The 24,016-nt window shown below is 41.9% G+C and overlaps 1 protein-coding gene across 2 annotated transcripts in view; it reads right to left on the bottom strand.

Annotated features, from left to right (window-relative positions):
- The window catches only part of afg1lb (AFG1 like ATPase b), a 28,924-nt gene that overhangs the window by 3,128 nt on the left and 1,780 nt on the right, over positions 1-24,016 (bottom strand). Inside the window, exons 3-10 of one of the 2 annotated variants that reach the window (XM_030405244.1) lie at positions 21,021-21,084; positions 20,806-20,907; positions 20,421-20,548; positions 15,961-16,060; positions 12,203-12,261; positions 3,296-3,378; positions 1,686-1,756; positions 455-549 (exon numbers count right to left, since the gene is read on the bottom strand). In XM_030405244.1, the coding sequence (XP_030261104.1) occupies positions 455-549; positions 1,686-1,756; positions 3,296-3,378; positions 12,203-12,261; positions 15,961-16,060; positions 20,421-20,548; positions 20,806-20,907; positions 21,021-21,084 (702 nt within the window). Of the gene's footprint in view, positions 1-454; positions 556-1,685; positions 1,757-3,295; positions 3,379-12,202; positions 12,262-15,960; positions 16,061-20,420; positions 20,549-20,805; positions 20,908-21,020; positions 21,085-24,016 lie in introns of both variants that reach the window. The other variant, XM_030405242.1, reaches the window with a different exon arrangement.

Here is a 24,016-nt window from a genome sequence, read left to right as displayed (position 1 = left end):
CACACACAGCAGTTTACTGTATGATGATTATTTGGGACACAATGGGCTTAACTATTCACAAAAACTGTCAATAGACTTGCTTTTTGACATTAAGCAGAAAATAGGACCGAGACGGGGGGGAAAAACAGAAGCAGTTCTACGAGTTTATATATATACATATACACGAGTTTATATATATATACACATATATATATATATATATATATATATATATATATATATATATATATATATATATATATATATATATATATATATATATATATATATATATATATATATATATATATATATATATACATATATATATATATATATACATATATATATATACATATATATATATATATATATGATGATTTTTTCTATCGTAATTAATATAATTTTCAAGAAGTATGTGTTGTCAAGAATAAAAACTAAGAATAAAAGATGAAACCAGGATAGAAACACTCACTCTGCCACAAAGCTCATCAAAAGTACAGTCGGCGATGGAGCCACAGGTCTTTTCCAGAGTCAAGTCTCTGCCCAGCACTGTGAGCACCCGAGGGCCTGTAACTAAGGAGACACACACAATATACCCGATCCACATATCATACAGACTCTCCCATCACATTCACAGTTGAATCATTACAATAAAAACAAATCTATAAAGAAATTATAGGTTTAAAATGGAAATCTATACAGTGTGTGTACAAATATACCAAACAGCATCATCATGGAAAACCTGAATTTAAAATAAAATTTAAACTTTTCTGAATGTTGTGATGCCTTAGCTCTGAAGCTAAATTTTGAGTGGAACACCAATTCACAAATGAGCCACAGTCCATTTCATTTGATTTCTCCACAGTATGATAGCATACTGTTGCTGTAATTACTCAACAGAGCATCAAATCCATGGCTGAGTAACCCATAACAAATGTCTTTTTTCTGTTTTTTTCTTAAACAAACAGTACTTAAATTGTAGTAAATACAGTATTGGTAAATGTATGCCTCCTGTAGGGATGAATGGCAACAGACAAGTAGGGGTGTTGGACAGTGTAGAGTGCTGCAGGGATGAGTTCTTAAACCTGCTAATAATGCTGCATGCCATTGGACGCAAACAGCTGTTTGTATCCCAAGACTGTGAACTTCACAAACAACTACAGCAGCTGATTTAACAGACAAGGCACTTAAAAAGAGACAGAAGCAGTAGGCCCATAAGAAGACTTCTATCGAGAATAAATCAACTGAATGGATTTGAAAATGGCGACTACAAAGATGGTGTTACAATACTAGGTGAAGTGATGAAATGCTAACAGCTAATTGTTCACTGTATATGCTGGCACACTGCTGTGATCATCATCTGTGTTTATGTCGGTCGAAATCGGGCTTCGTGGATCTTGCTCGCATTTCCAATTTGGAATTGGAAGTCGGTCTCATGGACTCTTTGTCAAGGGAACCAAGGCGATGCTAACTTTCCGGTTAGCCTACAAAAATATATATCATCCCTGCAGCACTCTGTTAAGAGACAAAGACGAGGCAAATACATGACAATGCTTGGCCGTTTCATTGGATTTGGTTGCAAAAATATTACATCTTGCCTGCACACTTAAATGTGGTTAAGTCTATTTCTTTATTGAATTATGCTCTTTGTCTGTTATCTCTCCGCGAGGTGTCTGCAGCAAATCTCTCTTTAACGCCCTTACCGCTCTTCTGCCTTAAAGCCAGCTCCTCAAACAGTGCATCCAAAAAGGCCCCCGCTGCAGGCTCCCCTGTGCTGAAGGACACACACACACGGACGGACACACACACACACACACACACACGGAGAAATTGAATATGAAATTAATAATCGTGAAGTGGCCACATCAAACGGTGGCATCGAGGAGAGGGAGGGGAGGGGGGTACTTAGCTTTTCACTTCATCAGTAAAAAACAGGATGTTAGGCTCTAAACACAAGCATTAGCCCGTGAATGCACGTCAAAACGAGATTGTAATGTGTGTGCGTTTGCATCCGTATGCGTGCGTGTGTTTTAACTCCAGGTAAAAAGGGTGTGATGTGCTCTATTTACATACAGTGAAAAGACGAAAGCACTTGAAAGCTCCAATGCAGCGATGAGCAACATCAGTGTCATTCATACCTTGTTTGTTTGCGCCTGTGTGTGTGTGTTCCTTCCTAACAGCGTGTACGTAATGAGGAAAATAGAAAGCTAGCTTTTAAAGCTCTGCCATTTTCTCATATTCTATTGATTCCCCTTTCAGCCTTTTCATGGATCTCTCAAGGTAATGTAGCTCTTTATAAGTCTCTGAGTCTGCTTCTCTCCATTTATCCATCTGTTTGCCTTCTTCTTCCCTCCTTACTACAAATCTAACTCTATGATGTGCACAAACGTTTCCTGTGTACGTGTGCATGTAAATGCCTGTAAGTTTGCTGTGGATGTAGGTTGATATCGACTCTTAACCAGACCTCTGCCCAGACTGTGAGCTGAGCTGGACTGGACTGTAAACGAATAAGCAGCAAAGGGGAGTGATATTAGTGTGTCTGTGTGTTTGTAGACGGATCTTTGTGTGGACGAGTCTTTGCTTTAAACCTGCATTGTGAGGACATTTAGCTTTGTGAGGACATTTCTGCTTTCTCCTCAGAAATTTAAAAGTGTGGGGTTAAAACCTGGTTTTAGGGTTAAGGTCAGAATTAGAATTAGGCTAAGGGGTAGCCATTGGAGCCCAACCGATACTCGAGTTTTGGGGCTGGTACCGATACAGATATTAGGGAGTAAACATTTCTGTAATTGACATATTGGTTAATGGTCTACATAAACCGAGGATATTTCACAGTTCAACAAGAAACTTTATTGTCCAAAATGAATGAAGTAAAAAGGGGAATTTCACTAGTAAATTAGTAATAATAAATTACCCCAAGCATTTTTTTCTGTATTATGTTCAGGGAAATAAAAAAAAAAGTGATCGTATCGGCAACAACATGGCAAAATATGTGCCGACTGGGAATGGGAATCACAGAGTTACTCACGATACGCGATAACAATAGTATCACGATACAGCGATTCTGCGACAATCAATACATTGCAAAACAATCATCTGAAGATGCATCACAGTATCCGAAGAATAAAATCCAAAGGCCACGTGCAGAAATCACATATTTTTTCACTGCCCATTTAAAAAAAATATTGATAATCGTTAACATATTGCCTTATCAATAATGTCGATGGTGGTATATTGGTGCTGATATCGACCAATATATCACTCAGGCTTTATTAGGCATTTAAACAACAAATGAGTGTATACACGTTTGTCTTACAGGTAGTAGAGCTTTCCTGCTGCAGCCTTGTCCAGTCTCCTGTAGTCAATCCCAGAGTCGAGGCAGATTGCGTGGCAGCACTCCTGCAGGCATGCAGACACACAACACTTTGCTTTAGAGCTTAATCCGGAATTTAGCATTTTCATCTGGTGTTGCTGCTTCTTTGCTAGACACATGACTAGAGGAATATTGAAAATATGAATATACCAAAACATTTTCAACATATAAACGGAATGAAACTATCAGATGCTTTCTTCCGCGTTTACAACCCTAGTCTCGTGGACATCTTTCAGAATCTGTTTATATTCTTGTCCAGTGTTAAATTCTTGTGTTTCTGCATGATTTATTATCCCCGATTTCTTTCTGTTAAATGCTATAGTGTGTGCAAGTAAGGAACAAGTGAACAAATTCAACAACAGGGTGGCACGGAAGGCAGGAGACATCTTCCTCTCCTCTGACAGCGCTGGGACTTTGTGTCAGCGCTTTGTGGTTTATTGAGCTGATCTATTGTTCCTGCAGCTATTCAAGTGTGTTACAGCAGGGGTGAACTTGCGATGCGGAGTTCAAACTTTTCCAGATAGTGTAAAACGTCAACAGGATTCATGTCAGGGAGTGCAGCACAAACTATAATCATCATCTCCGCCATTCTATCAAAGAAAAGAAAGGAATTGCATATCATCCCATCCAAGCCAGCGCATGGCTGACTGAGTAGTCTACGACAGCTCCGGTAAATTATGAAATCAGTGAATTTCTGCCACTGGCCTCCTTAAGCTGCAGGATAATTAGTAATCATCACAAAGCAAGGGGACGGAAATACTCTATTCTTCTCCGCTGTCAACTTTTTATCTCCGTGTCCGCTCACACAAACGGGGTTCCCACTCTGAGCCAATTGGCTGAATCAGGCTTAATAACAACCTGACAAACTCGCCCTCCCCCACGCACAAAAGGGAGGTGTCATTTCATCAACCTTCTGTGACCCCACCAACGGGTAAATAGTCCCTCCAAAACGGGAAAAAAAGGGAAGAAAAAAAACTTGTCACTATCGCCGGCACATCATTAGAACCTCAGTTTGTCTTTTCTCCTGCCATCTTCTGCTCCCTCCCTTTATGAGCCGTCTCTAGCTACCTACGGCGAAGGCGACGGCTGGTGCGCTTCTTAACGGAGGAGCGAGGTACAAAGAAGGAGGAATGGAAACACAATCAGTGATGATGATTCCATTGGTTATTTATAATCAGATGAGGCTGAGGCCTTGCGGGTCATTACTTGATTATCCATCTTGAGAGGATTGTCAAGTTCTCACTCCTCCAAGATTTCATCCGCCTACACATTGTGGTCTTTTCCCCCTCCTCCACCACCACCATCACCATCACCACACTTGTCTCACTCCGATCCTCGTCAAATGTTACTTTACAACTTACAGTCTTGTCTCCAACTGGCCCCTTTAGTTTATTCTGTATATCTCACTGTACTGCTGCATTTTTTTTGGTCAGATGTACCGCTGAAGTAATACATTGGTTAAAGGATTATCTGATCGACATATTGTGAGGATAAGTTACTTGGAACATTCGCGCTGTCCAGCTTCCCACATATGACAAATGTTCTGCCTCTTTTCTATTTTATATCTTTGTAAATTGAGAATATCTTTGGGGTTTGTAATATCTGCTGGATGAAACAAGCATCACAATGACATCCCTGGGAAGTTTGATAATCACTAAGTGTTGCCATGTGTGAACATGTGCAAGGTTACAGACTGGTATACTATTCTTCATTTTAAAATTAGTAATGTCCTATTTTACTAAAAGTATCTGTAATCTAATGACATCTTTTCTTCTGTTACTTACACAGAATAGAGTGACATTTTTGTGGTATCCTGACACAACGTGTATGCCGTTACAACCAACCTGCTCATGTCACGATAACCCTGTCCAATATAATAACAACGATTCATAATATTTTCCAATGATCACTGAAATATTTATTAAATCTTTGAAATAAAAAGTAAAATTGCACTAAAAATATAATGGAATCACTTCAACTTTTTTTTACATTTTGTTAGGAAACGTATTTTACTGCATCAAAGATAGAACACATCTTTTTTGTGAAAAATAACAAGGAATTTAAATATGTAATCAAATCATAAGGTCTTCCTGCACAAATAAAGAATAAATAAATGATAGTAAGTTAATGTCCCTGTTATTTTTTTAGCTTGAATTAGTCGTATTTCCACACATCCAATTTAAATTGTTTTTTGGGGGGTTTATATAAGCCATGTCTGCAGACATGAAGACCAATATTTCATGAAACAAATATAGAACTGTACGCCAGTGAGCTGGACAGCTTTTTCAAGTCATTCATCTGAGGATATTCACGACCATCTCCATTCAAGATATTAAACTTACGATTCACAATCAACTCATTGGTGTTTTTTTCACGATAAACTTTCGTCTCAGCCCTACTTGTGACATCCTTGCCATCAGCTTGTAGGTTAATGTAAATACTCCAAAAATCTTATCATTGAGTAAGTAGTAGTATTACAGGCTAAAAGGGCATTTGATGCAGTTATATTTCTTTTGTTAAAAAGATTAATTTTTATGTTAAAGAAGTTTAAATTAAAGGTTGTTTTATAAGTTTCTATAAGCAATCTCAAAGATAGTGTATTAAAAGGGTTGAACGACTTTTAAAACATTTTAGTTATTGTTTTATAATGAAGTTTTCTAAATAATAACAATATCAAACAACAACAAAAAAACATTGGTATCCGCATCAGTTATAAGCTAAATTGCTATTTTAAACATCGATATCGGCCAAGAATTTCACATCGGTACATTTCTGTAGCAGCAGCAGCACCACCGCTGCAAATTAGGAGCCTCACTACTTGCTCAGATGCATTCAGGAGCTCACAGAGGGGAGGGTGAGACAGAAGAGAGGGAGATGACAGACATGAGAATCACAGTCTCTTTGGAAGAAAGTCATCCAAACACATGTAGCTCCAATCATGTCATTGTCCAAGCTGTCCACTGCTCTCTCTGGACAGCCGTTTAGCATAAAAACAGAGTGGCTTTTTTTTCTAGTGGCTGCCTCTACTCCCCTCTGTGCCCGCTCCCTCTACGCCATATTTTTCTTTATCCTTTACTCCTCAAAAAGTTGCTTTTGAGTTTTTCAAAGAGCGCGGTGCCATTGAGCTGCAACAAAAGCCAAGGATAGCTGACTATTGGGCCCTGATGAGGTCCACTCCCTCATTACCCGGCAGCAGAAAACATTTGATGCTTTTTTTGTTTGGCCCGGAGAATTGACCAGGCCTCAAAGAAATGCGGGGTGGGAAGGCTGAAAAAGAGACGAAGGGGGGAGAGAGAGAGGGAGAGGGGAGGAGGGGAAAGGTTGTCGTTCATTCAACCATGTGTGTCTTACAGCCTTGTGTGGAGGGACAGAAGAAAAGAGGGAGGGAGGGATGGAGGGGTCGAGAGAGAGAGAGATCGAGAGAGAGATCGAGAGAGAGAAAGAGAGAGAGAGAGAGAGAGAGACGGGGGAGAAAAGAGAGAAAGCTTAAAACACTGCCTTTATGCTGGCAAGTTCTGGACGACTCTTCTGACATCAAAGTGTTTTCACTAACTGGGGAGCTGCTGTGTGTGTGTGTGACTGTGAGTGGGGGGGTGTATCTGGTGATTTTATTCATTCTTGGGCAGTCGGGGGGGTACATGACAATGTGAACACCCTAATTACACCTAATGATCTATTCCCTTAAAGTGTGACCGCCTTGGGCCAGCGATGGTTTGTTTGGAGAGGTCGTTCTCACAACCTCCCCCTGCCTCGGCTGCTCCTCTTGGGGAAACATCTTTTGAGTCGGAGGCCCCACCTTTCGTGATCCAGGACCCCACTGGACCCCCCACCCTCAACTCAACCCCACTCGAGCTCGGCTGAGGACCAAAAACCGAACCGCTCCAGAACCCGATGGAGTCTGTGCTACCTGCACCTGGCCAACAGAGGCTCCACGTGTCGGTAGCAGCGCACCAAAAAGTGGACTGAAAGCTCTGCACCGGCTTTAAGACTATGAGGAGAAGAGATTTTAAAAGATGGCTGCAGCTTAATTACACTCCTGTAACTCACTATGGACCGTTAAAAACAATAAAGTATAAATATTGCTAGAGATGCGTTTTCTTTTCTTCCTTGTCAAGACCTCAGACCTACATTACCAACAATGCAACTCAATCACCTTCTGTCAGGGATTAACGTGTGTAATGTTAGTAGTGGCTAAACTATTGCTGTAAGGAGCACTCAGATCTTTTACTAAGTTCACCCCAATTATTTGAAAAGACGTTTTACACCCTGAAATCATCACTGCAGCTGAAAGTCCATGCACCCCGACTGAAGTGGGTACACAAGCTTGAACGCAAATCCACGTTGTACAATGTTTTCTTTTTTTTTCTCAATTTGGGATCATGGAACTACCTGAGACTTGAATTAAGTGGACTTTCCCTTTAAGATCATCAAGCACTCGTCTCAATCAAAACATGTGAGATATTAAAACTACAGATTCTAAAATAAAGAGCTGCAATAAACCTTTTGTTATTCACCATTATAAACTGTTTGAATTATTTTTAAAATTAAAAAAAGATATCAGTAACCTTATTATGGCCCCAGTATTACTTTGCATCAGTCCTGAACCAAATTTGGCCTCGATTCACACATTTATTTTTTATCTGCCATTTGATTTAAAAGTGTATCGTAACATTTACACATAAAATTGTCTCAAAACAACATCACAAAACACCATTGTGATATATTTTCATTAGTTGTGTTCTCACATCAGGCAAGATTTATTCAACTTGATCGATGCGACTCAAAAACAACAACCCATATCATCAACTTGAAGATGTGCCTTTATTTTGAAATGTCCACCGCAAATCTCTGTCGCCTAGTCGATGAATAAAATAAGAATCCATTAGCCACAAGGCTAATTTGTCAAATGCAAGATGCAATAAGCCAATAATGGCGATGAGGAAAAAAAATGTTTAGTCTCCTTGACAGTTATTTTTTGACAAGCCATGTTTTATGTGTGTTACTGGAGTAAACTTTACTGCACTTAACTCGTTACAGTTCGATGTTCTTTTGTTGCTTTTATGGCCAAAAGCGTTTGTAACTGACTGTGTAACGGTATATGAAATTAGCCAATATCGTCTGCAGTCCCTTGAAACGTATCCAATATCATTGTCCGAAGAATCGATATGATATTGTATCGAAGTAAAACCCCTAGCGTTTAATTGTTATCTATTTTGAAGCTGTCTTGCCTTATGTGAACACAAACAACATCAACAGTCTATTACTAAGGTGCGAAAACCTGTTTGTGTTCAGGTAAACAAGTAAGGAGCCACATCGTTACAAAATGACTGTCTGCTAGTCAAGTTACAAATAAGGGCGACATTTCAACGCAGAAGTGTTGCCTTCAGCGTGCAGGTGCCCCTTTTTACAAGTGAATACATACAGTGCAGTATGAAGCACCTGTGCGTGCATGCATGTACGGCTTGATCAAATAGATCTGAAGCGTGCACACACATTCAATAATACAAAAATACGTCAGCAGGATATAACAAGCCAAGTTGAGTATATACATTAAAATTTAGGCAACAAACACAGAGCCAGAATTCATTCCTCGTGTTCTAAAAAGGGGCAACATTGATTTGTCCTTTTATTACTTGTTCAGTTTGGTGGAAGCAAGACACTGATATGAAAGAAGTGAGGTGTGCTCTCGAGACATACAGTGAGTGGCACTGCCCTGCCGTTAAATTCTCTGGAAGACAATGACAGTCATCAAACATCAGCATCCATTTGATTTGAACTGGCAGGCTGCCGGCTCTTCACAGGCAGTCCTTCTCACCAAGGTCTCCACTGGAGGACCACATCCCCCTCAATTCCTCAATTTTTTTATTTATATATTTCTTTTCCTCTCATCACCAACTGCACAGCACACAGCGGATTATTAACAATGGCACACAAAAAAATGAGAAGGAGCGCGCTTCAAAAGAAGGGTTAAAAATGGCAGGAAACCCAGAGATACTCAAAGTTGCCTCAGGGTTGTTGTCATGCTCCCTTTCCCTCCCTCCTTCGGCAGCATTGTGCGCGACTGCAATCGAACAAGCGGAGGGAAAATAAAGTCACTATTCTGCTACCAAAATACAGGGACCTGACCTTGGGTGAGCAAAGCCAGCGAGCAGAACAGGATAGCAATAGAATAAAGAGTGGGGATAGAGGGGTAGAGAGAGGATGGGTGATGAAAAGTGGAGTGGAGAGGGAGGACAGTTTGTGAGAGAGAAAGAGTGTCTTAGTTACAATACTGGCAGTGTCCATTAAAAAAAGCCCTTAAACCCTGTATTTTACAGAACTCTGAGCTTTGCCATGGCTACAAAGAAAGAGGAGCCTAAACAACTGAATAGATTCCCTGATGAGTCTACAGTGACGCCAAAAAGGACAAGAAATTATAATGACTGAGTGAATGAACAAACTAGTAAACAAACAAAAAAAAAGTGAAAAGCAGTCAGGGACTTTCGGGTTCAGTGACATCGTGCGCTTTCCATTTCTGGCAGGCGTATCAACTCAGAAGTTTGTGTCTTTTATTTAACAGAAGGAAACCGGATGATTCTTTTTTTTTTTTTTTAGGGGGTCGGTTTGCTGAGGAAAAAGGGGGTCGCAACTAATCAGAAGTCAATAGTTAAATAAAGACGTCAACCCAGGCGGACAGAGGCGCAGGATTAACCTCTACCACTCCAGCTCAGGTGATAGGGAGGAGAGGTCAGTGGCTATTTCTTTTTTCACTTTTTAACACCCTCATTCACTCCCTCGCTCGCTCGCTATAGAGGCGCAGTCAGTCACGCATATGCTAGAGCGAGCCGCATCAGGGAGAGCAGGATCCCTGCAAGCATTAATTCAATCTATTAGGGGTCAGCTAGTTAGCAGCGTGACCCCGCTAAAACACACTTTAACTTTACAGAACAGGTCGCTATAGAGAATGCCTTGCACCCCCTTGGAAGAAAAAAAAAACCCCGACCCCGAAAACCAGATGGCCTCACAAAGGGGAACATGGGACCCTGAAAGAGAGGAGGCAGTGTGGGGCAGAGAGGGACAACAGGCATTCAGGACCTTGATGAGGGTGGATTAGAGAGGGCAAGGGTGCTGCTGGGAGAATGGGTGGGGAGCACGATGACTCCCAGGCCTCCCCAGTTGTAGTGCGTTTACATTCGTGTGCATAAGTCTTTGAAGATAGAGCGAAGCTCTGATGACCCTGAAGCTGCAGATCAACCAAGACGCTCACCTGTCTTGTGATTATTGTTTTTCATTGGTGCTCGGATCGAGGTTTGTCACCTAACAGGTAATAGCGTCATAACAATCTTGCAGCAACATGCTTGTCCTCATATCTAGAGCCGGAGCCATGATGGAGATTTGAAGCTAATCAAGCTAAAATTGATATCAGCCCACTAACATAACTAACAACCAGCTTTCAGCACCATACAGAGTTTCCACAAGGCCCCTGTAACATTTATTCAACATATTATCGGCAAAGAGGAATTTGTAAAACACACAACATCGATGATAGTATACCCATGACTCCTTGTGCAATAATGTGAGCAAGCTACCCTAACCCTACTCTAAATCACCATGCAGCACCTATCAAACCATGTGTCATTGAAAGATACTGGCCAGTTATGTGCATTATTAAACTGACAGACATTCTTGTGAGCCACAGTGGATTATCTTGTAGCTCTCCCATACCCTCCACCTCAGAAACCACAGTGAAGCTACAGATGTTGACGCCAACACACCTAGGCCTTACATCGCCACCTGCTACAACTGCTGCAACAGATTTTGCTGAGAACTTGTATGTCTGTATGTCAATAACAGAATAAATATATCTGTATGTCTGTTCATACATCTATCAATATATCTATCACTTTGTGTATATTGAAGGAAGGGCTCCTCAAACACACCTCGAATGAGCCAATAAACCAAACCGTGAATCACAAATATTTGGTGAATTCCCTCATTAAGGTAAATTTTTATTATTAATCACGCCAATGGAGCTAAATTAAAATAGAAATCAAATAGAAATTAGAACAGCTCATACAGGTACGTTTATAGTCACAGTACGTAAAGTTTACCACCTATTGGTTTAAGCTAATCATGACAGAAAAAGTGGTCCCGTGTGTAAAATTAAGCCCGTTTCTGTCGCCTCTACATTATTTTTTTTCCAAATAGGGAGGAACAAGCAGTGAATCTGTGGGCTGAAACACGGCAGCCAGATTTCGCTTGCCTTTCACCGTTTAGACTAAATACCAACAAAAGATGCAAGAATGCTGCCCTCCTCTGTTGCAAAATGCATGACAACAAATTATTATGCAATTATTTATGATCATGGTCACTCCAAAACACATCAATGATCATCTGAGATGCAGGCGGGATAATGGTGCTACCTGCTTAAATTGCAAAGTAGATTTTTCACTGGAAATCCTCTCCTCTCCTCTCCCCCCGCCACTCGGCCCCCTTTACTTTTGAAATGCAAGCAGTCCGGGTCAGTCACTCAGCTCGTCCGCCCCATCCCTCATTCACATTACCTGTACTCACACGCACGCTTTTCCATCTCTCCCTACCTTTTCTCTCGCTCTCTCTCTGTGAGTCTTTTCACCGTGCCCTGGTATGATCAAAGACAGCTTTGTGACACTGTGTGAGGCATCCAGGAAGCAGGAAACATCAAACCACTAAAGAGCAACTTGCAAAAAAAAAAAAAAAAAAAAAAAAAGGGACAGGCACTGAGGGACAGAGGCGCACATGCGAGTGTGTGTACGTGTGTGTTTCAGTGCGACCGTGATAAACAAATGAATAAATTAACGAGACAAGAGAGAGGGATGACTTTGTCTCTACCTTCAGCACGTCGATGAAAGGCAGGAAGGTGTCCCTCTGAAGTCCGTTTTTGTACAGATCTGAAAGAGGAGGGGAGGGCCTGTATTAGAGCTGCTGTTTAGCCTCCTAATAATGTCATTCCCCCGCCGCAGATTGGCACATAAAGTGGCTATTGATGAACTGAAGGATGGGTGGGGAGGCACGACAAAGGGACTGGGACCAGGAGAGAAAAATGGATTTCTCTACCGGCAGCGGCAGCAACATAAAATTCATTACATTCCCAAACAATGGTGGCGGGAGAAAGGACTGTCGCCTTTTCAGCGTGGACAATGTCCACAGCAGCCCGCTGAATAGAGGTTTCAATTAGCTCGGCTGGAACAAATTACATCTGAAGTAGCATCCCTGATAGACAGATAAAACAGATAGGGATGCGCACACAAACACGGACAAAGACACGCACACACGCAGACACACATCGAGGTTTAAGCTCTCTCCAGCTGCAAACAAGTGGTCGCTGTTGATGTTTGGGCTCAAGCTTACTGCAGCAGGACCTCACGCACGAATAGAACTCGCTTGATAACTTCTATACAGTAATGGCGTGTGCCATGTATGGTACACTGCCAGGGTTAAAGGAAGATTTTGGGACATGCACATTTCAGGATATCGACGTCACTCTGATGTCTGTCAAGGAAATATGAAGCTGGATACAGGAGGCAGTTAGCTTGGCTTGGCACAAAGACCGACAAACCTTTAAAAAATAGCTAGCATGGCTTAACAAAAAGGTTATGATGGCAACCAGCACTTAAGCTGACAAATTAACATCTCTATCTTCTCATCCGTACACAAAAGATAGTGTAAAAATCAATATACTGCAGACTATTTTGGTGGCCGGGAGCAGTGACTTCCTCGAAATCGAAGCATATATCCTCAGGTAACAACATAAATCATGCTAATGAGTGAGCTTTGGAGGTATTTGTAGGGTGGATTTGTTACCTTTAAAAAGAGCCAGGTTAGCCAGTGCTAAGCTAAGCTAACTGCCGCCTGTTTACAACTATGTATTTTGCTGTATCGATATGAGAGTGGTATGGATCTGCTCATCGATTTCTCAACAACAAAGCATATTTCCAAAGATGTCAAACTATTCATTTAAGACGGCAAAGGGTGTCATGTAGGATCCATAAACCCAAAAGTGGGTGGTTTTCTACTCCTTTTTGACATACAGTTAATTAAAAACAGTGCAAACACAATATTTTTCATGTTTTACCTCATCACCTTGATTAATTTTTGTGAATATCTGTTGTTGAAGACCTATGATTTGTATTTACGACAGTGGTGTTGCAATCGGAAACTGTCGGGGGCGGGGGGGAAATCTACATAATGACACTTTAAGTCCATTAATGTAAACTGTGTGTGAGATCCAGCGCATGGAGGGTGTCCCACTCTAAGAAAGATACCATTTATCCCCCTCATCTTCCTCAACCCCATTAAACTACATCAGTGTATTAAGACAACAAAATCCTACTTTAACCATTCAGGCAAAAACCCATCTCTAAACTCCTACTCCAAAACACATCTCAGGCTTTCTGATAAAAGCATCTCCACATCAATAAAGATGGAAAATATATGCCTTTCATGTCCAGTTGTCTCTTATGGCTTTCAGTGTTCCATTAACCATGTAATTAATACCAAGTAGGCCCTCTATCAAGTTTGCATGGTTATGGCGCTTTGTTCTTAATAGCTAGTAAATATCAGAGACGCGCGTCTTTGTCTGTGAGAGCCGTCTTGCTGCCATCCACTCCGCTTGAGACTTTGTGGTAGCAACATCTTCCCCGCGGGAAAGACAGACGTCAGATTGCACATCATGCATTTATCTCCACCTTGATCAACGCCTTGCTCATTCTTTCTCCAACCGCGCTTCTGCTTGGCACTAAATGCACCATCAAAGCCTGTTTAAAGGATGTATGATGTCAGTGAGAGCTGTATCAAATGTTCCTTTGCTTTTTTTCCCCCCTCAGGTTAATTGCTTTAAAAAGGTGCGTGAAGCTCAATCGATTCTCGCTGCAGCCAAGCACTTTCGGATACAAGTATTAAGTGAATAATGTAGATGAGAAATTTGCTGGTTCAAGAGGAGGAGAAGCAAACATGTTGATGTTCCAGGAATATTACTTGCAAGCAAATCATTGCTGAATAGTTAAATGGACCTTCAGAACAATCTCAGTGTTGGCCCTCTATCGAAGCTGGACATACTTCTGGACATAATTCTTGCATGCTCGCAATAAGTGAGTCAGCCTCTACTGACAATTCCTTATATTGTCGGCATTTTGATCGAGCACTCACACTGAGGTGCAGACAACTGTGAGCCTCGGTATTGACTCATCAAAATTAAACATGCTGCAAAAGTCCTCTCTAACATACCATACTCTATCACTCAAACATCCCCCAAATTACTGTGATTCCTAAGTCACGTGTTCATGTTCTGTAAATCTTTGAGCTGGAAATAACTTCAGACCCTGATGAGGGTTTGACCATTCGAAAATACCGGGAGGGATTGAAATGGCACTCTGGACAAGAGTTAAGTGATGTTTTTTGATTTCGATGAGCAGGAAGTTAAAAGGAGGAAGTACTTTCAACAACTCAATAATTTTTCCTTCAGTGCTGGAGCTGTAATTATGTTGGTTTAATTTTCTGACACAGATAATCCCAGTTAAAACAAGTGAACCGATAAATTTCTTGTGCAAGGCACATCAAGTAGAACTGAATGTTGGAGGTGTATTAGATATCTTCCAGGTGTGACCAGGCCCGACCTCAGTGCATGCAATTGAAGCAAACAGAATGTTTCCGGATCTTTAGACGACCCTCCTGTTATTGTCAACATTTCAAGTGCGTAAAATGAATGAAATGGTTACTTGTGTTGCTAAATTGTCCAGTAATCAGACTAAAAATGATGCATTGGTACGTTTTAACTGAAAACCAAACTGTCTATTCGTTTCTACAGTAAGAAGAATCATGTTCAGACAATGTTGAGATTAGGGGGTGTAGAGACATTGAAATAGTCACAATAACTGATTTTAAGAAAATAAATCTTGATATTGTGTAATATTGAGTGCATCTGGCTGCCTTTTCACTAGTAATTGAGTGCAATTGCTCTTTTTGTACGCTTTTGTTACAGTTATGGTCACAGACTCTTCCCAGCTCTCTATACTCGGATTCTGAGGGCAATTTATTTATTATTATGTATGAAGAGAAGGGACAAAACACACAGTTAACAAAGTTACAGGTAGACTTGATTGCTAGAATTTTTTTCCCCCCAAATTTCTATACATGGTGATAATTTGTTATTGTGAATTAGTTTGGCTGCGATAATCGTGTAGTGAAAACCTGATATTGTGAAAGCCCTAGTTGTGAAGCAACTATTTAATATTCTGCATTAGTAATTCGTAATTAGTAATAATAGTAATTAGTAATATTCAACTTTAGTATGTTTTTGCAATATTAGTGGAATTAAATGTTACATTTTTTTTTGCAACTACTGGTATCAATGTTGTGATGCTTTAGATAATCAGTGTGCGGGGCAGAAGTCTGCAACTTTAATCGCAAACTTCTAAAATTGGGTGGGTGCATTTTTGAGGATGTATTTCGATCGGAAGGGACCGAAAATTGTGCCGCTACAGTGTTAGCCACGATGCAGACTTGCACAAAACCATCCTACTGTGAGTTTAGTAACAATATTCATAAACAAAAGCTGATAGTGCAACATGCTCAGACACTAGTGGCCATACCATCAGGGGGTCTGTTGGACGTGGCCACCACCACCACTCCGGACTTGAACAGCGTCTCGAACAGCTGCTTCAGGATCATGGCATCAGCGACGTCGGTCACCTGACGGGGCAGAACCACAGAAGAAGAGAGACACACTCGTGTGCTGTATAATTTACCTTTTTCTCGCCACGCCACATGTGCGTACGTCTGAGGTTAAACCATGCCATCAACACTCCATTTTGATTAGTGTCATTCAGGTGTGCTCATTCAATCCTTTGTGTCTGGTCATGGCCATTCAAGCTCGCACATACACACACACACACACACACACACACACACACACACACACACACACACACACACACACACACAGACACACACTCGCACCTAAAACCACTTGAACTGACTGCAAATGGTCACGAAGCAGCTTTCTGCTGAGGACAAGTAATTGAAGCAAGGCAGCAGTCCCCGAGCTAATCAACAGAGCAAACGTGAGGATGACTGACGGCAGGCGAGAAGACAAGAGGAAGAAAAGATTAATGAAAACAAAGCGATGTGAATCCACACTGGGGTCACGATGGCAGACAAAGACGCCGTGCAAGACGGCCATATGAAAAGGCACATAAAAAGGTGCATGTGTGTCGTATGATCGCACAAAGCTACGAGGTTGTACTACATAAATTCAACCGCTCAATTCAATTTTTGTCTGCCTTTTTCCATCTAAATCATTTCCATGAGTCCACAATAAACAAAGGTCAATGACGGCGCTGAAGCAAGGACGTTTACGAGTTGCTGGCTGTCAAATGAAGAGCTCCGACCTTTCTATTAGTAATCCAGTGCTCTCACTTTTGTTCTTATTCCCCCATCTGTCTCTTTTCACCTTTGTTGTTCTTTTGAACAAACACGAGGAGAGACATCATGTTGCAGCAGCACATATAAAACATGCCCGGTAAACACAGCACATACACGAGACACTTCATTATTTCAGATTTCTGCTGTTGCTTACAGTCTCATGCTAATCTCAATGTACATGCAATGCATACATTCACTGAAGAGGCACAATGTAGTATTTGGAGAAGAAAAATCAGACTAAGAAATATCCATTTTTCTATAACTGAATAAACAAGCTGCTCTCAGAGGAAAATAAGGTCCCACATATGAACAAAGCAAAGCGGTATGAAATTGTATCGTCCTTTAAGTTCAGTTTGTTTAGCTACAAAAACAAAGAGTTCATTTAAAAACATTAGTCAATGGAGTTTGTAGTGCTCCTTTAAACGTTCTTCCAATTCGACAGCGATGAAGAGCTTCCCTTGCAAAATTCAACATTACGTCCCAGTGAATCATCCTCACTGTAAGTAATCTGACAGATACATTACAAGCTTCTTTGCCAGCATCTTAAAGAAAGGCCACGAAGGAGTATGTGTTGAATAAAAGAAAGACTTCTGTCCCGCCCTCTCCTCTTACTCCCTCTTACCTACTTTCCTGTCTATAACAGGCACTTCTGATGGCCATACCCACAGCATATGCCTCCTTTCATACTCTGGAGGGTCTTCTGCTTTTGCATATTAGCCCCACTGCCCTTGCCAATACTTGATTAACATTTGTGTTAAAGCCTTGATTTCGCTAAGGAGAGGTGGCTAGGGGCATCAAATTAGTGCGTGTGCGTGTGTGCGATTGTGTGTGCGTGTAATGAGAATCAACAGAAAGCCAAGGCTCTGTGGGCCTCTGAAGGGGCCCCCTGTTTCCTCCGACCGCAGGATTTTATTTTCATTTCAAAAGAATCATTTAAAAATGACCTTTTATACAACCTGGATTTGTTTATTCATGTGCCCTCAACATGGGCATAGTATGAGGGGCAATATTGATTGCTGAATGAGCAGGGGGAGAGGGGAAGAGAATGGGTACCCACAGAATGAGAAAGGTGGAGGGGGACTGATGTAGCACTTGTGGAGCACAAAAAAATAATGGCGCAATCTCCGTCAGCCGATGCCGATATTCAAATGAGCATCCAATTACTCAAGCGGCCGTCAGTTTACAGCGAGGCACACGGGTGCCAAATTAAACCTCTTTTGATGTTACACCTCTTTATGTACACAACCTATGAGCAATTTCACAGAAGCTGCACAGTGACTGGGGCCCTGAGACAATGACGCTCAAGCATTTTCTTCTCACTCTTCTTCTTCCTTCCCATCTTTCCATCTCGGACCTCTCAATGGCGAGTATTCATTAGGGGAGCCGGGTGGGGGCCGTAAAAGGAGGGAGGGGGGCTACAAATTACTGATAATGGCACGGCGCTAATGAAGAGAATGGAGAAATGTCATTAGCATTTAAGAGGATAAGATCCATCTGACCCGCCGCCGCCAGTCGCTTTCTAGCTCCACTCACTTAAGGAAGCAGGAGAGTGCGACTGATACCCAGAGCCTCATTTGCATGGCTGAGTGGAGGAGGATGCTGATTGGTATAGACCCCCACCCCCTTCCTCCTCTCCTCCCCTCCCCTCCATCCCCAACTCTCCCAACCTCAGCAACCTCTTGTTTATGCATCACAAACAACGCGCACATGTCTTCTTGTTTCCCCCTCCATTCACCGGTAGCAACAGTCGACAAGCGAAAACAGCAAAGCCGGCGACGGCAAACAAAACAAATCAATGAGGGACGCACAAACAGCGCCGCAGTTTAAAATGTGAAAGACGGGCGGATGAAAGGGGCAGCTCTTGATCCTCGCAGATGCACTGAGAGTGATTAGAGGAAGCAAGCTCACCTTCAGCGACCTTTGACCTGCCGGCATTAACTGTAATGATATCAGTAAGAGGAGCAACATTGTGCCGCCAACAGATGTGTTTGGCTAATGATAAAGACAGAAGCACACGTCTTTCTCTGCTGCAGTGAATGACTAACTACCTTACAGAGGGCTCCAGAAGTGGCTCTCTCCTTTGACACCAAAGGGTGAAATAATGAGAAGTTCTGCAGCGACCGATGAATGATGCCACCTTTCAGTCGTGTAGATGCGACGTGCAAAAAAAAAAAAAAAAAAGACATGCGTGACTCGGTTGTGATGGTGTGGGAGCAAACCAACTGTTTGAGTGCACAAAAAGGAGCAGATCACCGACTCATCTGACCGCTGCAGCTTCAAGGCTAAATTGATCGAAATATAATTGAAATTGCAATGTGGCCGAGGGCAATATTCAAATCTGAGAATCTGCAGTGTTTTGATAAAAGGTGAAATGTGTGACAGAATTTTATATATTGTCATATCGCAAAATCTGTCAAAATAACTGCATTATGATTCCCCCCCCCCCATATTGTGCAGCTCTTTTTCTGGGAATTACAGTGATGTGAAATAACTGACCTTGACACATGTGAGATTACTAATGTATTTACTACTACTACTGAAACTGTAGCACTACTTTAACACTTACTCAGAAGACAAAAATGTTTCATGGGTACTTGAAGACATTCTACAGTTACGCTATGCTCAAAAAGGGCCACTAGGTGTCCCCAGTCCTGTTTTTGTGAGGATATCAAGATCTGAAGCAGCCAGTTGTCCAGTCAGAGCGACACCGGCTGTGACTGAACGCTGATAGTGATCACAGATTGTACAGTCAACACTGAACTCAGAATACAGAGAGCAGCATTTAACAGGATTTTAAACTAGGAAAGAGGGCTAAACCATAAATCAGTTACTTCTGTGAACATTAATACAAAAACCAATGCAAACTACAACTTCTCAGGTCTGTGAGTTACACTACATGTCAGAGTCTCGTGCCCTGTGGCTTTCCACTGACTCTGGCTTTCATACACAACATACATGCTGTTCAGTTACATTTTCCCCTAAATGTTTCCAAATGTTCTGAAACATGACCGCCTCCTGTCAAACTTCTGCTACCAGGTGATCGACCGATTGACTTTGTGCACAATGTGTTTTCTCTGGAACGGTTTTCAACATATTTAGCTTTAAACATTAGAATTGTGCAGCACACTCGTTGTTATGGGTTTTCTTTCGCTTTGCCAACTTGATTAAATCTTTAAACTGCCTTTAATTACAGACAATGATATTTTATACCATGTACACCATGTTCCCCCCAAAAATCTACAATAAATCTCTGGCACATTTTAAAGAATTCATAGGCATTTATTAAATCCTCCCAGCCAACAGGTTGGTTTCTTTTTTTTCATTTTACAATAACCTACCAAAGCATCAGCATGCCTTTTTTATAAAGAGTTGTACAAGCAATATACTCACCAGTGTTACCTTTTTATTCAGTGCTGAATGCAGCTAATTTATGCAGCTAACAATAATCTTATCTTGTTTTCTACATGTAGTTAGTGTTCAAGCAGGTTTTAAACACACACACACACACACACACACACACACACACACACACACACACACACACACACACACACACACACACACACACACACACACACACACACACACACACACACACACACACAGAGCTTGTTAAACACTCGCTCACCTGAAACTCATCAAAACACAGCAGGCAGGTTTCATTGCTGATCTCCATGGCAACCGGTGATATGGGATCGTAGGTGAACATTTTCCCTAGCCTTCGTTTTGGCAGGCTTTGTTTCCTCCGATGGATCCCTTTAAGCAGTACACAAACGTCAGGCACATCTTAAAGCACACCTGCATCGGCAAAAACCTCAGACCCAACGACAAATCTGAATAAAGCGGTAATTTCACCTGTATGCATAATGGTAGACAATTAGCAGGAGGGCTTCAGGACAAACAGGGAGATAAATATAGGATCTCCGGCGCATGAGGAGTCAGAAAAACTTGCATGAAAGTCATGCAAGCCAACGTTCAGCTGGTAGCGCATGGAGTGGGAGGATAATACTTACTTTGGTGGATGTCCAACATGAAGCCATTGAAGTGGACCCGCTTTTTATGAGTGTTTTCTACATGGGAGTAAAACAGGTCCATGAGCATGGTCTTTCCTGTGCCTGAAAGGGAGAGGGATTAAAGGAAAGGCAATAATACTTCAGTCAAGATCTCAGACATCTTAGAAAAAGCCATTTATTTCTCTGATAAAAATGCCTTTTATATGTAACATTACCGACATCTCCATATATATAGAAGCCTTTCGGTGGTGGTGGTGGTGGTGGTGGAGTGGGTTCCTCCTTTGGTAGAAAAAGAGAAAGACGAGGAAATGACTGTAGTATGTTTGTTTTTTATCAAATCTTTAATCAGCTGCTGTCATCCTAAACAACAACACACTACAGTTAACCATACATTAATTCAGAATTAATGCACAGATGAGTTGCCTATTAAAATCACAAAACACTATAGCTGGTGACCTAAATATACTTCGTTATATTCATTACCATATAAGACTGAATCATCGTTTAATAAACAAAGTATGCTGAGGCATTAAGCCACCACTACAGTGTGAGGTTTCACATTCTCCAGACTAGCCCACTGCAGGGGAGGAAGACAAAGGGGATCTAATCAACAAGACAAGCCAGGGTTCCCACGAAAGAAAAGCATCATCAGAGGAACAATGGGGGGATTTGTCAGACAAAACGGAGAGGACTGGATGAGGCTCCATACGAGATGGAGTGGACTTGTCTGTGCAGCCTGTTTAGCGCTGCTAATTGTGATACGGTACTGTTGCATTGAGGTGCTGCTGGAAGTCATTGTGCTGCCTGCCTCCTATCATCAAAAGGTCCTTGCTTGAAAAAAAAACGTCGTCTGTGTGACCGAGCTGAGAAATATCGAGTAAAGCCAAATATCTCTGAGGAGAGCCTGAGCCATGTAAACGCATATGTCATCGGTTTAATCATGAAATGGAACGATCACTCGGAGCATGTTTGTTTAGAGGAGGACAGATGATAGATGTTCCATAAGGTTTTAATAACAGCGTGGTTGGGGATTGTCCATCTCTGTATCCAGGCAACAGCAAATAGCTTCGGAATTAACTCAACAATAAATAGAAAAGGTTTGTCCTCTTAAAATTTAATTTAGCTATTTAACTATTTCAGACGGTACTCTGTGTCCACCGTACAAGGAGCACTTGACTCTGGTAAATGCAGACAATGGCCAATTGAAAAGTAAATGAAAAAACAAACTTGTTACCCATCCTCTCTCTCTCTGCCCTCTCCCCGCTCCTCCCCTCCACCCCCTCCATCCTCCATCCCTCCATCCCCGCCTGTCCTGTGCTGGAGTGAAATACTGGAAGAGCAACAAGCCTTTCCTGTCTGCTCTGGCATAACAGTGTGTGACTTCTCCCTGACTTCCCAAGCTGCCCTCTGGCATGGAGGGGTAATTGTCAGAGGTGGCTGGAAGCCATTCTGCCACGGCAGAGTGGAGAAGGACAAGGCTGTCCCTCAGCCACTCTGTCTAGCTGAGCTCCGTGGCCTTGTCTCACCTCCCGATGGAGGATATAGACTGGCACATGAGTGGAAAAGTTCACATACAGGACATGGTCACTTTGGCTTTGAGCTGACTTCAGGAAAAGTCATGTCTGAACATGTTTATCTCCAGCCAGAGATGTCGTGTCTCTCATTAACAAAGGTCAACACAGAGGTTGTGGGAGTCTTGGTTTGGTTTAATGGGTACAACTGTCCTTATGGAGACCTACAATGTACAGGAGGACACTATGATGCAGGTCTGACTTGAAAAGGGTGGCTCCCACTAAACAATGGCCCATTGTTAGCCGACCATCCGCAAAACCACGCCACATTGGGTCAATATTAAGTCAAGTGTACTCTCCTCACAGACTTGGTCAGTTAGTGAGGACAATGGCGGCACTTTCACAGAGAGAACAGACACCGAAAGGACAGTGGTGTGACCTGATTCAAACCAGAATAATTGCATAAGTACTCCAGTCAGTGTGTATGTGTATGTGTGTGTGTCTGAGAGACAGAGCAAGAAATAAGGTGCAAAAGGGAGAGGGGGGCAGTGGTGTTGATAGCCTAACACCAAAGTATTTGTCAGAGTCCCGAATCAAAAGCAAAAAGGACAAGAATGGCCCAGACAATAGGGATCCCCTCATTACTGAATGGGGACGGTGAGAGAGTGAGAGGGGTGCCGGGACGGGCCCAGCGGGAGGTCTGCCCTGCTGCCTTCCAAAATCTCTGCCTAACCCTATGTGTCTGTGCCAGCCAACCAACAAAAAAAAAAAAACTCCCACAACCAAATACTAGACAGTCAGCTCCCCTGACCTAAAAACAACAACAGCCCCCTACATTACGCCGTTCCAAAACTCACATGCACAATACACTTCCCAGACCCCTACCCTCCCTTTGACCTGAGCCCCATGGCCACCATCAGTGATACAACTGGTGTACAGTGCAGTGGGCTCTGTGAAGTCCCTCCATATGTTAGATGTCAACGGTGCTTTGTAACAGAATGAGAGTCCAGATGCCACACTGTTAAAGGCTTTACGCGAATCCATGCTGCCTTTTAATTGAAAACTAAGTCCAAAACTTGTTCTTTTTCAAATCCACTGATTTTTTTTTACTTTCCAAGTTTTATTTTATTTCATTCCTTATGACTCCCTTTAAAAAGGGAATTTAAAAACCTGAACCCTCGTACTTTTTAGCAAGTTTTTCGCTTTTACTTTTCATTGTGACATATATGTTGATTGCGCAGCGTAATGGTGACAGCATAACATTGACACCGTCTGCATTTAGTTTAACAAAAGGCACAAAATCCCCCCAAAACATGAAGCCTGACTTGGGTTTCCAGTCAGGCTGGCAGCCTGGCACCATTTTTATCTGCTTTCACATCTCCATTTTAGACTAAATTAATGAATAAACTCGTCTGTTGTCGGTAGTTGCGACTGGGGAAACCAGAAAGCGACCCACTTGGAAACGCAACAAGAGGAAAAGTTGCCAGTTTCTGCTTTTAAAGTTCAAACACACCAAAACTTCCCCTCAGTCGGATTCTGTGCAAAACGGAGATAATTCAGACGTGACTACTCAATATTGATTTTATTTTATGAATGGGGGAAGTGATTTTAGACATCCCATTAGTCAGGACAATGACGGCCAATTCATTAACTGGAGACAGCAGCTTGGCAAAACAAAACGCCAATCTTTTAAAGGTCAA

This window comes from Sparus aurata, chromosome 22, assembly GCF_900880675.1.
Source record: "Sparus aurata chromosome 22, fSpaAur1.1, whole genome shotgun sequence".
Classification (NCBI taxonomy): domain Eukaryota; kingdom Metazoa; phylum Chordata; class Actinopteri; order Spariformes; family Sparidae; genus Sparus; species Sparus aurata.
Note: the sequence above shows the minus strand (reverse complement) of the source record. Positions and strands in the feature narration are given on the sequence as shown.